General features: G+C 41.1%; 1 protein-coding gene across 13 annotated transcripts in view; it reads right to left on the reverse strand.

The window, feature by feature from the left end:
- The window catches only part of cadps2 (Ca++-dependent secretion activator 2), a 718,900-nt gene extending 705,646 nt beyond the window's left edge, over nucleotides 1-13,254 (reverse strand). For 4 of the 13 annotated variants that reach the window (XM_087997412.1, XM_087997410.1, XM_087997418.1 and 1 more), the window contains exon 1: nucleotides 12,411-13,253. In XM_087997412.1, the coding sequence (XP_087853538.1) occupies nucleotides 12,411-12,761 (351 nt within the window). In that variant the 5' untranslated portion in view covers nucleotides 12,762-13,253. Of the gene's footprint in view, nucleotides 1-12,410 lie in introns of all 13 variants that reach the window. The other 9 variants (XM_087997420.1, XM_087997415.1, XM_087997411.1 and 6 more) reach the window with 4 other exon arrangements.
- Nucleotides 13,255-17,412: the final 4,158 nt, after the last annotated feature.

Here is a 17,412-nt window from a genome sequence, read left to right on the forward strand (position 1 = left end):
GGCTCCATAGCTCAAGACAAAGAAGTGGAACCATACAGAGTCATAGAGATGTACAGCACGGAAACAAATCCTTCGGTCCAACTTGTCCATGCCGACCACATATCTTAACCTAATTTAGTCCCATTTGCCAGCACTTGGCCCGTACCCCTCCAAACTTTTCCTATTCGTATACCCATCTTTTAAATGCTGTAATTGTACCAGCCTCCACCTCTTCCTCTGACAGCTCATTCCAAACACACACCACCCTCTGAAAAAGGATGCCCCTTCTGTCCTTTTATATCTTTGCCCCCTCACCCAAAACCTATGCCCTCAAGTTCTGGACTCCCCCACCCCAGGGAAAAGACCTTGTCTATTTATCCTACCCATGTCCCTCATGATTTTATAAACCTCTACAAAGTCACCCCCTCAGCCTCTGACACTCCAGGGAAAACAGCCTCAGCCAATTCAGCCTCTCACTGTAGCTAAAACCTTCCAACCCTGGCAACATCCTTGTAAATCTTATCTGAACTCTCACATTTCACAACATCCTTCTGATAGGAAGGAGATCAGAATTGCATGCAATATTCCAAAAGTGGCCTAACCAATGTCCTGTACAGCCACAACATGACCTCACATCTCCTATTATCAATGTTCTGACCAATGAAGGGAAGCATACCAAACTCCTTCTTCACTATCCTACCGGATACTTCACTTTCAAGGAGTGATGAACCTGCACTCCAAAGTCTTTGTTCTGCAACACTCCCCAGGACATTACCATTAAATGTATAAGTCCTGCTAAGAGTTGCCTTCCCAAAATGCAGCATCTTGCATTGATTTAAGTTAAGCTCCATCGGCCACTCCTCAGCCCATTGGCCCATCTGATCCAAATCCTGTTGTACTCAGGGGTAACCTTCTTTGCTGTCCACTACATCTCCAATTTTGGTGTCATCTGAAAACTCACTGACTATACCTCTTATGGTCATATCCAAATCATTTATGTAAATGACTAGTAGTGGACCTCGCACCCAACCTTGTGGCACATCACTGATCATAGGCCTCCAGTCTGAAAAGCAACCCTCTGTCTTCTATCTTCAAGCTAGTTCTGTATCCATATGGCTAGGTTTCCTTTTATTTCATGAGATATAACCTTGCTCACCAGTCTCCCATGGGGAACCTTGTCAAATGCCTTTCTGAAGTCCATATAGAACAAACCACTCTGCCTTCAATCCTATGTTACTTCTTCAAAAAAACTAAAGTTAGAGAGTCATGATTTCCCACACTCAAAGCCACATTTACGATCTCTAATCAGTCCTTGCCTTTCCAAATACATGTAAATCCTGTCCTTCAGGATTACCCTCCAACAACTTGCCCACCACCCGTTGTCAGGCTCATTGGTCTATAGTTCCCTTGCTTGTCCTTACCACCTTTCTTAAAAAGTGGCATCTCATTAGTCACAGCTGAGGTACTGGAAAACTGGAGATTGGCTATCATTGACATAAGATGTAATTTCTCTCGACATGTTTCCATAACAGATAGGGTCAGGAAACACGATTTTAAAACTTTATTTTGCCATATCTGATCTTACTATTTTCTAGATCTAAAAATTGTTTTTTTTTGCTTCTTGTGTAATAAGCATCTGACTTTTGTTGTTCAAGAAAATCTGCAGCATTATGCAAAAAAAGTCATAATGACGAACCACCATGTTAAACGAAAACTTGAGGTATCATTTTCTGGATATGTTTCATTCTAAGGTTTGACTAACCCACGAGTAATAGGAGCTGGATCATAATACTAGTGTGGACGTTGCCTACACAATCATACTCCAGTAAGGTTACAATTTAGGAGGGATGGAGTGGGGAAACACAGGATTTCTCTGCTATATAGAGTAAAGTTAGTCATTTCTTCTACACATCTTTCAACAGAAAGGATATCCACTTGGTGCATTAGACAATGGTTCTGAAAAGGTTCAGCATGCACATTCCATCCGCTCCACTATTCTATTGATGTCACAATTTATGGGTGAAACAAAGTTCTCCTCTAGGTTTTATTGACCTATTTGCTCCAACTTTAAAGGTTTGAGTAATTATACCAAAAACACTGTTGGTCAGGTATCACACAATAATATCTCATTTAGCCAAAGAACACTCCCCTTCCATAAATACTGCAGTGGAGATTACACCTTACTATAATCACTAGATAAGTCAGAGGCAAACCAAAGCAGAGAGAAAAAGGAAGATTGGTGGCAACTACCCATCCCTAATAATTCTTTCCCACTACCACATTCTGGTAGAGTTGGTAAACACTACAAAACACACCAGTCAATGAAGGCAAGCTTGCAGGTACAGCAGGTAGTGAAGAAGGCTAATAGCATGCTGGCCTTCATAACAAGAGGAATTGAGTATAGAAGCAAAGAGGTGCTTTTGCAGCTGGACAGGGCCCTGGTGAGACCACACCTGGAGTACTGCATGCAGTTCTGGTCTCCAAATTTGAGGAAAGACATTCTGTCTATTGAGGGAGTGCAGCATAGGTTCACGAGGTCAATTCCTGGAATGGCGGGATTACCTTACACTGAAAGACTGAAGCGACTGGGCTTGTATACCCTTGAGTTTAGAAGACTGAGAGGGGATCTGATTGAGACATAAGATTATGAAAGGATTGGACACTCTGGCAGCAGGAAACATGTTTCTGCTGATGGCTGAGTGTCAAACCAGAGGACACAGCTTAAAAATACAGGGTAGACCATTTAGGACAGAGATGAGGAGAAACTTCTTCACCCAGAGAGTGGTGGCTGTGTGGAATGCTCTGCCCCAGAGGGCAGTGGAGGCCCAGTCTCTGGATTCATTTAAGAAAGAGTTGGATAGAGCTCTCAAAGATAGTGGAATCAAGGGTTATGGAGATAAGGCAGGAACAGGATACTGATTAGGAATGATCAGCCATGATCATGTTGAATGGCGGTGCAGGCTCGAAGGCCTACTCCTGCACCTATTGTCTAAAAAAAAAAAGAGGTACCAGGAGTGGGCATCTTGTAAAAATGTTCACATTTGAAGAAATGAAAAGCTTCATTGAAAACTTTACTTTATCCATGCTCCACAGAAATGTTCCACTTTGCTAGGCAAAAATCCTTCCAGCTTATGATTTTGCATAACAAACAAACCAATAAGTTAGAAGATCCTGAGGTTAAAAAAGTAAGAAATTCAGTGCTCAAGACTGAAGACAACAGTGACAAAAATAGAATTCTTAATGCTTCAGAAAAGATGGATTTCAGAGATAACTGTTTAGGATATTGAAAAACATGGTTCAATTTGGACAGAGTGTATGGAAAAGGTTAGCAATCTAACTTCAAGCACACTAGACGAATGAATGACAATGAGAAGAGGGACACAGTTAGTACAGGACTGAAGGGGTTATATCTGAATACACGCAGTATAAGCAATAAGGTAAATGAGTTTGTGGCGCAGATTGAAATTGGTAGGTATGATGTGGAGGGCATCACAGATGTGGCTGCAAGGGGATTAGGATTGGGAGCTGAATATTCAAGGATGCACATCCTATTGAAAAGGTATATAAGTGGGCAGACAGGCTGGGGTTACCTTATTAGTAAGAAGAAGTCAAATCAAAAATAGAAGTGTAGGGTCAGATGGTGTAGAATCGGTGTGGGTAGAGTGTAGGTACTTAAAAAATTAAAATAAAAAAAACAAGGTTGGAGTTATGTACTGGCCTCCAAACAGCACTCAGGAGTTGGGGCACAAGATTCACCAGGAGATAGAAGAGATGTGAAGGAAAGGCACAGTTAGTGATCATGGGGATTTCAATATGCAGGTGGACTGGGAAAAATCAAGTTGGTAGCAGATTGCAAGAAAAGGAATTTGGGGAATATTACAAGATGGGCCTTTTGAAGCAGCTTGTGATGGAGCCCATGAGGGAACAAGAGAGAAATAATAAAAGAGGACTGGGATGCTGGATGTCAGGGTCAAAAAGTGTGGCACTGGAAAAACACAGCAAGTCAGGCAGCATCTGAGAAGCAGGAGAGTCTGCCCACCTGCCTATCCTTTCAATAGGATATGTATCCTTGAATGTTCAGCTCCCAATCCTGATCCCCTTGCAGCCGTGTCTCCATGATGCCCACAACATCATACCTACCAGTTTTGATATTCGCCACAACCTCTATTTGATGAGGGGCTTATGCCCGAAACGTCAATTATCCTGTTCCTTGGATGCTGCCTGACCTGCTGTGCTTTTCTAGTACTACACTTTCTAACCCCCACGAGGGAACAGGAAATACTGGATTTAGTGTTGCGCAAGGAGACAAACTTGATAAGGGAGCTTAGGTGGCAGAACCTTAATGGGTAAATTTATTCTGTAATTTGAGAGGGAGAAGTTAGAATCTGAGGTAATGGTATTATAGCTGATTAAAATCAACTAGAGAGGCAAGAGCTGGGTAGAACTGACTGGGGGGGGGGGGGAAGGAGGAGTCATGCAGGAAAGTTAGTGGAACAGCAATAGGAGTTTCTGGGAGTAATTCAGGAGACACAGCAGAGATTCATCCTGAAGGAATAAGCAGCATGGAAAAGGGAGGATTAGGTAACCATGGCTGACTAGGTAAGTCAGGGATAGCATAAAAGCGAAAGAGAAAGCATATAATGTGGTAAAGGGCAGTGGGAAATCAGAGGATTGGGAAGTTTACAAAGACCAGAGGGCAACAAAAAGAGAAGATTAAATAGGACGGTAAGCTAGCCAGTAATATAAAGGAAGACTAAGAGTTTCTTTAGATATATAAAGGGCAAAAGAGAGGCAAAAGTGGACATTGGACTGGTAGAAAATGATGCTGGAGAGATAGAACTGGGGAAGGAGGAAATGGCGGAGGAACTGAATAATTACTTGGCAGTCTTCATGGTGGAAGACAAGTAATATCTCAAAGATTAAAGAGTGAGGGGATAGATGACTATGTTGGCCATCACCAAGGAGAAGGTGCTAGAAAAACTGAATGGCCTGAAGGTGGATAAATCACCTGGACCAGATGGACTACACCCCAGAGTTCAAAGGGGACAATTGAAAAGATAGTGGCGGAGTTAGTGGTGATCTTTCAGGAATTACTAGAATCAGGGAAGGTCCGAGAACAGGAAAATTGCTAACATAATGTATAATGTGTTTTAAAAAGGGAGTAAGGCAAAAGATGGAAAATTACGGACAGATTAGTGGAACCTCAGTCATGGGTAAGATCCTGGAATCCATTGTGAAGGATACCTGAAAGTGTATGGTAAAAATAGGGCAAAGTCAGCACAGTTTCATCAAAGGAAGGTCATGCATGACAAATCTGCTAGAATTCATTGAGGAAGTAACAAGCAGGTTAGACCAAAGACAACCAATGGATGTTACCTACCTGGACTTCAAGAAGGCCTTTGACAATGTGCCACACAGGAGGCTGCTGAGTAAGACAAGGACCCATGGTGTTAGAGGCAAGGTGCTAGCATGGACATAAGCTTGGCTGTCTGGCAGAAGGCAGAGAGAGTGGGGATAAAAGGATCCTTCTCAGGATGGCAGCCAGTGACAAAGTGGTGTTCCGTAAGTGTCAGTGTTGGGACCACAACTTCTCACATTATACATTAATGATCTGGATGAAGGAGCGGAGGGCATTCTGGCTAAGTTTGCAGATGATACAAAAATAGATAGAGGGACAGGTAGCATTAAGTCAGCGGGGAGGCAGCAGAAGGATTTAAACAGGTTAGGGGAGTAGGCAAAGAAATGGCAAATGGAATACAATGTGGTAAGGTGTAAGGTTATGCACTTTGGTAGGAAGAATACAAGCATGGACTATTTTCTAAATGGGGAGAAAATTCAGAAGTCTGAAGTGCAAGAGACTTGGGAATTCTATTCTAGGATTCTCTTAACGTAAACTTGCAGGTTGAGCCAGTAGTGAGGAAGGCAAATGAAATGACAACATGTATTTTTAGGAGGACATGAATATAAAAGCAGGGATGTATTTCTGAGGCTCCAAGAGGCTCATTTGGAGTTGTGTGTAGTTTTGGGCCCCATATCTCAGGAAGGATGTATTGGCCCAAGAGTGTGTTCAGAGAAGGTTCACGAGAATTGTCCCAGGAATGAAAATCTTCATGAGGAATGTTTGACGACTGAGTCTATACTCAATGGAGTTTGGAACAGTGAAGGGAGATCAAATTGAAACATACAGAATACTAAACAGCCTGAACCATAGACCACAAGACAAAGGAGTGGAAGTAAGGCCATTCAACCCATCGAGCCCACTCTGCCATTCAATCATGGTTGATGGACATTTCAACTCCACTTACCCACACTCACCCCGTAGCCCTTAAACTCGTGATCTCGCAAAGAATTATCAATCTCTGCCTTGAAGATGTTTAAGATCCCGGCCTCCACTGCACAGCGTGGCGATGAATTCCACAGGTCCACTACTCTCTGGCTAAAGAAAATGTCTCCTCATTTCTGTTCTACACTGACCCTCTAATTCTAAAGCTGTGCCCACTGCCAGAGTAGATATTGGGAAGATTTTTCCATTAGTAGGAGGTAAGAGGACCAGAGCGCACAGCCTTAGAATAAAAGGGAAGACCTTTTAGAATAGAGATTAAGAGAAACTTCCTCAGCCAGAGAGTGGTGAATCTATGGAACTCATTGCCACAGAAGGCTGTGGAGGCCAGGTGGTGGAATATATTTAAGACTGAAATAGATAGGTTCTTCATTATCAAGGGTTATGGGGAGAAAACAGCACAATGGGGTTGAGAAATGTATCAGCCATGATTGAATGTTGGAGCAGACTCAATAAGTTTAATGGCCTAAATTTCTGCTCCTATCCCTTATGGTATAATTCTGTCCTTGGGTGGACTGACAGCACTGATTGCAATCATTGTGAAATGGTTTTGATTGATGAAAGTAAAATATCACAACAGAAAGGTGAAAATAAAAGTAAATTGCAGATGCTGAAAATTTGAAATAAACAATGCTGAAGAAACAGCATTTCTGCCAGCTTTGGGAGAAAGGAACTGAGTTAATGTTTCAAATCCAGTAGAATTCTTCTTCAGAACTGGCAATGATAATATGGCACACTTAAGTAAATTACAATTGTTTCTTCAAGTACAAGTAGTAATAGAAAATAATGAGTATTGCTTTTAATGTGATGTACATGAACTTCCAAAAGATTTGATACAGAGCTGTACAGATTAGAGAAAGAGTATAGCGCTTGGAATAAAAGGAACAGAGACAATGTGGATACAAAATTTGATGCGTGATTGAAAATAGTAAAATGCTAATTACCATTTTCTGGCTGGAGGAAGTTTTGCAGTAGAATTCCCCAGGAGTCAAAATATTAATCAGAAAAAGCAATGTCCCCGTAAAGATGTAGACTTTGGTATACAGGGATACTTCAAAATTTGTGGATGATATTAAATTTAAGCATCGTGAGCGAGAAGGGTAGTGCAGAAATTCATGAAGAGATGTTGGCAAACTGCAGTGGACAGGTTCATTTGTGGGGAAGTGTTCACTTTGATGCCAAGTATGTGGAAATATGATAAAGTTTATTATTTTAAAGAGTGTACAGGAACAGAGGAACCTGGATGTGCACATGTTTCAGTCATTGTAAAGAAATAGGACAGGTTAGGATAGTTGTCAAATGAAACCTAGGATCATGAATGGCAATAATTGGGGCATAATGTGGAACAGCAAAGAGGTTATGCTGAACTTTGAGATACTAGTTTGGCTTCATTTGGAATACTGCCTACAGTTCTGGACCTCACAATAGGGAAGATACAAATTCCTTGGAAAGACAGTACAAAAAGTTTTATGACATTACTTCCAAAAGACAATAGATTGGAAATGTTTCTTCTTAACTGTAAAAGACTGCTTTCTTCCTTCCAAGAAAAATCAGAGGGGAAATCTGATACAAGTTTCCAAAAGCTGCAAAGAATCTGGAAAAAGTAGATAAGGAGAAACTGTTCTAGCTTACAACAAGAGGACACTGATCGAAGTAATTTACAAAAGAAGCAAATGCAAGAAAAACAAACTTCCACACAGCAATTGGTTAGGATTTGCAAGACATTGCCTGGATGTGTGATGGAGGCTTATTCACTGGAAAATTGTACCCTTAAAACTTGTTATTCCTTACATGTGGTTTGGTGTGGTTTATCTACAGACAAAAAATTTGGTTCATCTCTTCATTTTGAAATTGACTGCTGGTGATTTGAATACTGGCCCGGAAAATTGATTTTTATTTGTCCAGTACTACAGTTTCCAACAAGGACAGCTGTTTTTAAACTGTTTAACTTGCAGTATGCCATTAATCTAGACACGATGGGTTAAAATTCCAGTTTTCAAGAAGTGTGGTGCTGGAAAAGCACAGCTGGTCAGGCAGCATCTAAGGAGCAGGAGCGTCGACATTGAGCACAAGCTCTTCATCAGGAATGTGCCCGTTATTAGCCACAATTGAAAGATAAATCACCATCTGAAAGCATGATTTGATTACACCCTTGGAACCCAACTTTATCCAGGTCAATCAAGACACAATAAATATCAAGATAAAATGTGGAACACAGGAGCAGCCAAAAACAATTCAGATGAAAATATGCTGAAAGATATCCTAAGGTTGCGAAAGACCAGCTTTTGTACAGGGTCTTTCTTTAACCTGGGAAAATGTTTTATTCTGGCAAAGGAAAATGGTGCCTCAGAACAAATATTTCCATGATAAAATCCACAGAGAAAAATAACATTTCGTTCACTTGGTCACTGTTGGACAAGTTACTTTGTATATACTTGCACTCAGTTGCTTGATAACCAAGCTGGGATCAGCTGCCATGCTGCATAATCCCTCAGATCCAGGGTCAAAGGCAAAACACTCATCTCTCGTACCCTAAGGACTATACAGGTCACAACAGCAGGAAGGAAAATAAAAACTCATCCATGAGTACCATCAAGCTGACATTTAAGCAGATAAAATGAATTAGGATTATTTTCTTTTGGTAATGGTCTCTTGAAACTTATACGAAGCTGCTGTGCATATGATAAACCCAAAAGACATTTGGTCTTCGCAGAGAGAGTCAGAGGCACTGCACATGACCTGCAGTGATTCCTTCCGTGAAGACAGCTGGTAAGCATAAACAGCCAAACATAGCAGTCAGCAAGCAGTGACTTAATGAAAATACACAGGTACAGATGTGACCACACAAACTGGCAGGGATTTGAAGATCAAAACACCTTGGAGATAAAGAACATTTTAATGTCAAAAATCACTAAAAGTAATCCACAGGTGTATAAATTGCATTAAACAAATATCACTGAGGTAATGCGATGGGCTTATAGACATATCATAACAGATACATCCCCAGAGGACTGAACATACAAGAAAGAAAACGCTCGTCACTTAATGCTAACTGCTTCTAAAAACTTAGAAGTCTGTCCCCTTGCAAATCAACAGTTCAACTCAAATTAATCCGATTATTTGTTAACTAAAGACACAGCTCTACCACATGAATGAAACAAATGCACTATGTATTAAATTGTGTAACACTGATTCTTACAAAGCAGTACATTATGATAAGCAACAAGTTAGTGGACTCGAAACAAAACATGACAACATGTCATGAGGAAGAAAATCCCCTGTCACTTGCATTAACAGCTCAGTGAAATGATATGCCCTACCAAGACTACGAGGATGAATGTAGGCAGGATAGAACAAAAGCTTCAGACAGTCTGGGAAACTGACCCTGAAGTATCAAGTATGATGTCCAATGCGACTGCAACCCATCGTCTCTCATTAATTCAGACAATTTGCAGAGAGGAAAAATTGAATTATTGGGAGCACATCAAAATTACATTTCAAAATGTAGAAAGGAAATACAGCTTCAAGAACCACAAGTGTCCAGGGAAGTAATAATGTTTCACAATAAACTGAAGGCTAAGAGAATTGCACTGTAATGTGTCACATTTCCCATCTCTATTTTGACTCTAACAGGCTTAAAAGCAGGGTGATATATAAAAGCAAGACACGAGTGGAGTTTTATGTTCTACTCGGAAATGTTTTAACAAACTGCACAGAAGTATTCACTGAAAAGAAAGTGTTGCACTTGTTCACTGAATTGCAAACATGGTTATTGAATGTCCTGCCAAAAAGTCTATTCTTGAATAAAATCAAGATACCATCAAAACGTAGACCGACATTTGATAAACCACAGCAGGGACCACAAAGTATTTCCAGTCACCATGTAGGTTACGTTTGCAGTGGCAAGGTCACATTGAATGGCATTGCTCTGAACAAATTGATAATGCTACAGGAAAATAAACCAAGCTTCAAAACCCAGCCCATTTAGACAGTGCAAGCTGTAGAATCATAGAACACAGAAGGTGGCCACTCGACCCATCATGCTGGTATAGGCTCTTTGACAGAACTATCCAATTAGTCTCACTGCACTGCCTTTTCACCATAGCACTGAAAAATTCTCCATTTCAAGCAGATATCGCTTTTGAAAGTTATTATTGGATTACTTCTGACTGCCCTTTCAGGCAACCTATTACAATCATAACCCATTGTATTGTCAAAAGACATTCCCCCTAGATTTTTTGACAATTAACTTCATACCAATATCATCTAGTTACTGACACTCTCACTGATGGAAGCAATTTCTCCCTAGGCATTAAAATGCCTTAATTTTTGAATGCATCTATTAAACAGCGCTTTAATTTTCACCATGCTGAAAGAAAGCAATTCCAGTTTCTCCAGACCTTCTACTAGAAGTGTAGTGTATAAAGCAGCAAAGTCTGGGATACACAGCAGTCCCTCAACTTGTACTGTTAGAGATATTGGATCCTTGGTTTGATGATTAAAAACAAATTCAGAATGACAACAGCACAGTCATTTGGCTTACTTTATCTAAACCAGCTTTCTACAAGAGTAAGCAGCTGGTCTCATTTCCCTTCCTTTCCCGGTTGCTCTGGAAAGATCTCTTAAGTAATCATCCAATCCTCTTCTGAAAGCTGTATTCGGATTTGCCTCCATCACACGAGCAGTCAGTGTATTCCAGATCCTAACCACATCTTGCATTTGATGTAAAGTCATCATAGTTGCACCAGGTTATATCTGCTCTTATTATATAGAGAGATGACTGGTGGTGCTTTCACTCAGTCAACACACTTCAGGCACATGGAGACATTGGCAAGGACAGTCCTTCACAGCAAGCTGAGCCAACATAGGAAATGAACCCAGAATTGGTAAATCAGCCCTCCAGTCAAGTGAACTACCTGAGTATTTCCCTCATGTCACTTTTGATATCCACCTCAAAAAAGTGACCTCTGGTTCTTAAACCCTTGTGCAATGGGAACAAGAAAAATCGAAGTTCCTCTTTATCTGTATGAAGCACTGGTTAGGTAGGTCCCAGCAGGAGCCTTGGACTTCAAGGCCTTGGAGAAGATACAGAAGAGGCTCAGTAGAATGGCATCAAGGCATTAAGCCACAAAAGCATATGTAAGCCAATCAGCCTTTCAGGCCAATGATGTCTCAGCTGATCTGATATCCTCAGTTCCACTTTCAAGCCTGCTCCATGTAACTCTTCATTCCCTTACTGACTAAGTACATTCAAGACTGAGATTTTTAATAACCTCACTTCAAAGCCCTGTGTAGTTTTAAAAAAATCAACAAATTCACTATCCTCTAAGAGATTCCTCCTCTTCCCTGACTTAAATGGGTAACCATTGCTCAGATCATGCCGCTGGGTCCAAGCCCTCCCTGAAAAGAAGGGGATCTGGTTAATTGGAGAGACTGGAGAAGCTGGGATTGTTCTCTTTAGAGCAAAATATGAGAGGAGATTTAATAGAGAAACTTCTATTAAAAATCTTGAAAAGGTTTTAATAATTTATGGTGTTTCCAAATGTCATAGTTAGTGCAAACATACTAACAATGAGGGAAAAGAAAATCTGGAATGGGGGATAGTGGGGGCAGTGCTGAAAGCAGAGTAACTTTCAAAGAGAATTTAATGAAGTAGTTGAAGAGAAAAAGGGCAAGTTAGTGGGACAAATTGGAGCCAGGGTGGGGACTGAATGATCTCACCCTGGGTGGTTAAATTCCGAAAGGATTGTAGCTTCAGGTTGGGAGATTTTTCTGATTAAGAAAACCTCAGAGGATTGGTCGAGTATAAGGCACTCAAGTCGGTTTAGATTCTGTTTCATACGGTGGCATCTCCAAGCTACAAGCACAGACTGGATAACATTAAGGACAGGGGGAGGGAATCTGTGGCCAGATTGAAAAGTTTTTTTTTAAGAAAAGGCACATGTTGAAGTGTGCTGAGCAGACTTTGCATTGATCTGCATACAGCAACCTCTTAACTTGCCTGGGTGTAAGCAGCAGGCGCTTGGCTGCACAGTGGGAAGTGGTGGGTATAATGTAAAGGCTACGGGCTCTCCATCCCTCCCTCACTCACCTTCTGCTGCCTCCTGGCCATGTCAGTGGGTTGCTTGGCGTTAAAGGGGTAGGCGATGCACCGCAATAGGAACACGTAGAGCTGCAGCGCCTTCCTCTTCTGCGAGTCCTCCTCCTCCCGCTGGATCCTCTCCTGCTCTTCCCTCTCCTTCTCGCTGACCAGTGACGGGCTCGGGCTGACCGAGCGAGCGCTGCCCGACCCTCGTCCTTCGCTGCCCCGGGTGGCCGGCAGCGAGCGGGCGCTAGCGCTGCTGCTCCCGCCGCTCCCCCCGCCGCTCAGCGGAGGCTCCTTAGCGGCATCGCCTTCCAGCACACCGTCCGACTCCTCCTCGCTGGAGGACGGGTCCAACATGGTCCTCTAAGGAATTACAGAGACGTTGGGAGGGGGTGAAAGAAACCAGACACTGAGTAAAGGCAGACTCGAGGGTGTATGGGGAAACTGATAGCTTTAAAGTCAGACCTCTCCCATCACCGCACCTTAGTTACTGACTCTCTCCACAGTCTCAATCGCTCTCCACCTCCTTCTTAATAAAGTGGAGCCCGAGATAGGGCGGAGTTGGTGTTCAGTGAGTCCCGGACGATTTGCTTGCACAGACCTATCACAGATGGGAAGTTAGCCAGGAAGCGCCAAGTCACAGGTATCCAACCTGTAGCTTACTGAGCGAGCAACACGTGGGGCTCTGCCAGCAGCAAGCAGACTCCCTCAACTTAACAGTCAGTGTTCAACCTCTCCCTCGCTGCTCACCAACTGTTTACAAACCCTGGGTGGGGGAGAGTCGGATCTGAAAACAAAACTGTAAATGTCACTGTATCACAACCCGGAGCCCAAACACAGCAGGAAGTCAGCTGCTCATAGCGAGCAGCTTCGCCCTCCTTTCACCCGATCCAGGACTGCAAGAATTGAGACGATCTGCTGTTAACTCTTTGAGTGTCAAACATCATCATCAAACATCCAACACTTGTGAAAGACTTTTTAAAAAATAATTTCACCCGGGAAGCGCAAGCCGTCGACCAGAAAAATAAAGGCGTAAAGGAAAATGTAATTCTGTTTGCTGAAATGATTAGAAAAAGATTACAAGCGGTGAGGAGGAAGAGATCCAAGCAGATCAAGTCGAAAATAATAACCATCAGAGATTTATTTTGTTCCGTTAGCTGCATGCGAAGCTCCCGCCAAGGCTGCATTCACACAGGATCAATATTTTTTAAATTTTTAAAAACACCATTTATGGAACATCTTATTTCCTATCCCCAATTACCAATGAGGATGTGAATTGGACCCGGAGATTTCCAGCAATCTAGTCGTGTGATAGACATTATTACTCTGTAGATTCTTATCCCCTATTCCACATTTACCTCTTCAATCGTATTTAAATTCTACAGTTGTCGTTGTGGAATTTGAACTCAAGTCCCCTCAACAGTAAAGATAGGGCGACAGATTATGAGACTAGCAACATCACTACCTTCTTCGTGCTCACTCACAACAATCTGAGCCAAATATGTTGCCCTTGCAATGGAACAAGGGCAAGGTAGAGAAAAATTAAACACAAGTGTTATTTTTTAATGTATATATTCAAGCATTGTTGTAGGCACGATCTTGCCTTCCTTCACAAACACTGGAGGTTTGGGGCATCAACACAATAAACTCACTGAGTGATGGGTAGTCTGACGAACTTCCACCCAGTCCTATGAAATCAGATGTCTGCTGGAGAGGAAAAAAAGAGAGAAAAATTGTCAGGTGAAGTTTTTTTTTTCAAAAATGTATCTGCCATCTATTGCGTAGATTGGGGAATACTGCATTAAAGTTGTAAGGAACTTCTCATTGGAATTCTGAGAGGTGATGAGACTGAGCAAGGGAATTCTAATGCATCAAGACTAAGTACCTGAAGGTGTCACCATAATTGGAGCGAAGAAAATCAAGGATGGGCAAGAGACCAGAAGCACAAAGATCTCATCCAATTGTCACACTGACTAAGGTGATAGTGATTCAGGGAAGCAAGACTGGAATGGTTTAAAACAAGAATGTATAAAAGTATAATAGAACAGTTTGAAAAGTCCCCAGATATTTATCTTTTAATCTTGATTTTTGAATGGTGGCAATCAGCTTTCGTTTCTTAGAGATTAATGCAGGGTTGAGAGTACATCTGGACTTAGTTCAGTACAATCAGTGCACTTGACTTTGCAAGCCAAGGGAGCAACAAATGTCTTCAGAAATTTTAACTTATCCCAGGTACTTAAGAAACTGTACTGCAACAAGTATGAAAAAAAAGTAGATTCAACATTTGTCCCAAACATGGAAAGTATAAGGAGTTAGCCATTCAGATCGACTCTCCCATTCAATATGATCATGCAACTCCATTACGCTTTCCTACTTTCATCCCATTATCTTTGATCCATTTAGCCCACAGAACTATATCCAATTCCTTGAAAACATTCAATGATTTGACCTCAACTGTTTTCTGTGGCAGGTATGATCTCACCAAGGCACTGCACAATTGCAGCAAGTCATCACTACTTGTGTAATAGAATCTTCTTGCTATGAAGGCCAACATGCTCACGCCTTCTTCAGCACCTGCTGTACCTATTGTACATGGACAACGATAAGCTAAAACAAACTCAGGTAAGATTTACACCAGCGCTTGTGAAACATTTCCCCCATTGTGCCTCCTTTTCAGGGTTTGAAAACCTTCACGTTTGGGAATCGGAGGGGTCAGGTTAATGGATAGCAAACCTGTGAGGTGTGGAGGTGATGGAGTGGGGCAGAATTCCATAACAGCTGCTGCTGCTGCCTTAGACCTTGAAACCCAGAATTTCATCCGACAACCCCACTTGGGATCATTTCAGGAAGACCTGATTTATACTCATCTTAAGTTAATACTTTTATAGGAAAGGCTGATGAAAATATTTCTTGTGAATATTCTATGCTCTGTTCTATTAAACATATTTCTCCACATTTCATCTTTTAAATTAGGACATATTTGTACGCCACAACGTACATATATACAAATTAGGAGCTGAAGTAGACCACTTGGTGCTTTAAATATGTTCTGCCATTATGCCACATTCCCATCTCCCACTGAAACCTTTTGCCCCCTTCCCCTTTGCTGACTAAGGGCTCTGTTCTTCAAAAGATATTGGAAGCAGAGTTCCAAAGAATCGTAGGCCAGAGATTTTTTTTAAAAACTCCTTAAATGGACAACCTCATATCTTTAAACAGTGACTCATAGTTTTAGATTCTCCCACCAGAGAAAATATCCTTTCAACATGCACCTTGTGAAGACACTCGGGATCTGATTTGTTTCAAGAGAAGTAATCTATCACTCTTCTAAACTCCGATGGTTAGAAATCAAAGTGCTACTCACTCATTCCAGGTATTAGGAGCAAATTACTGCAGCTGCTGAGATCTGTACTGAAACAAGAAAATACTGAAAATCACAGTGGGTCATGCTGCATACTTGAGAGACAGCAAGCTAACATTTCAAGTCTAGATGACTCTTCATCAATGTTAGCTTGCTCTCTCTCCATGGATGCTGCCTGACCCATTGCAATTTCCAGCATTTTTTGCCATTATTCCAGACATTAGTCAGATCAATCTTCTCTGAACTCTTTCCTTTAGTGAGAAACCTGTAACATATGCAGTATTTAAGATGTGATCTCACTAATGCCCTGTATAACTGAAACCATGTACTCAATTGTCTTTGCAATAAATGATGACGTTAATGAGTTTTGAGAAAATTTGTAGCTCAGGTTGAGGTTCTGGATGTAAGTTTGTTCGCTGAGCTGGAATGTTCATTTTTAGTTGTTTTGTCACCGTACTAGGTAATATCGTCAGTGAGCCTCTGGTGAAGCACTGGTGCTTTTTAAGCACTTCCTTAGAATGTGGGTCACTAACACCGTGCTTCACCAGAGGCTCACTGATGATGTTATCTAGTATGGTGATGAAACGACTGAAAACGAACTTTCCAGCTCAGCGAGGAAACTTACATCCAGAATGATGATATTCTGATATCTTTCTTCATTACTTGCTGTACCTGTAGACTAACCCAATGCCATTCAGGACATCTATTACCAAGTGAGAAGAAGTGATCAGCTCTTCTCTTTTTAAGCCCCTATGGATAGGTCACAATAAGTGTTACTTTTTTTTAAGGGAACAACAGGCAGACAGCAGTTAAAGCTTAGTTTACCATTTAAGGAGTAGTTAATTACTTTTGTGGAGTGAATGAAGGATTTTAAAAAATTAATAATATACATTTTTCAAAATGCCTGACTTGTAACACTGTCAAACGATGTTTCTTGAATTAACTTGATTAAACTCCTGATGAATTAATTTACTCTCAATTATGCACATTCACAAAACACAACTATTCAGGTTTACTAATTGATGTGAAGTATGAAGCCAGCTAACCCATCAACATTGACTGTATTGCCAAATCATTTCATTTGTAGTTACTAGATCATGCAACAAACTTGCTGGTGGTGTTTGGAGTTTAGATGTCTCTCAAGCTGACAGTCAGGTGTGTACATTTTGCAAGAGAGTTCATTCCATGGTCTGTTGCATAGCCCATGAGATACCATTCACCACAAATGATGGTTTATAGATTTGTTAGCTGCGCATTTGAAGTAATGATCACATTTGAAACAGTTGGTTATCCTTTGTCTCTGAACTACAGAAATGGCTGAATTGTTACCTTGGTGACAACAATACTTCCAGTAAATCCATTAAAAATGGAATTTAAACTATCTCATAATCAGTACATTGATAACTTCAACTACAATTACACAATCAGTAATAAGTATACTTTGGGCGAATAATTTCCCAATACATTTAGATAGTAAGAAATTGGTTTTCATGTTGCAATATCACAATGCTCTTCCTTATTTTTCCATTTCACCTCCATTGTAGATCTGCTTTTAATTCAATTATTTCTTTTTATTTCTCTGTAGCACATTGTTGACCTTAAAATGAGAAGTTATCAAACAAGGGGAGTGTTAAGTACGTGTGAAAG

Source organism: Chiloscyllium plagiosum, unplaced genomic scaffold (assembly GCF_037043375.1).
Source record: "Chiloscyllium plagiosum isolate Xiang-an unplaced genomic scaffold, Cpla_swu_hap1 HiC_scaffold_19, whole genome shotgun sequence".
In the NCBI taxonomy this organism is placed as follows: Eukaryota; Metazoa; Chordata; class Chondrichthyes; order Orectolobiformes; family Hemiscylliidae; genus Chiloscyllium; species Chiloscyllium plagiosum.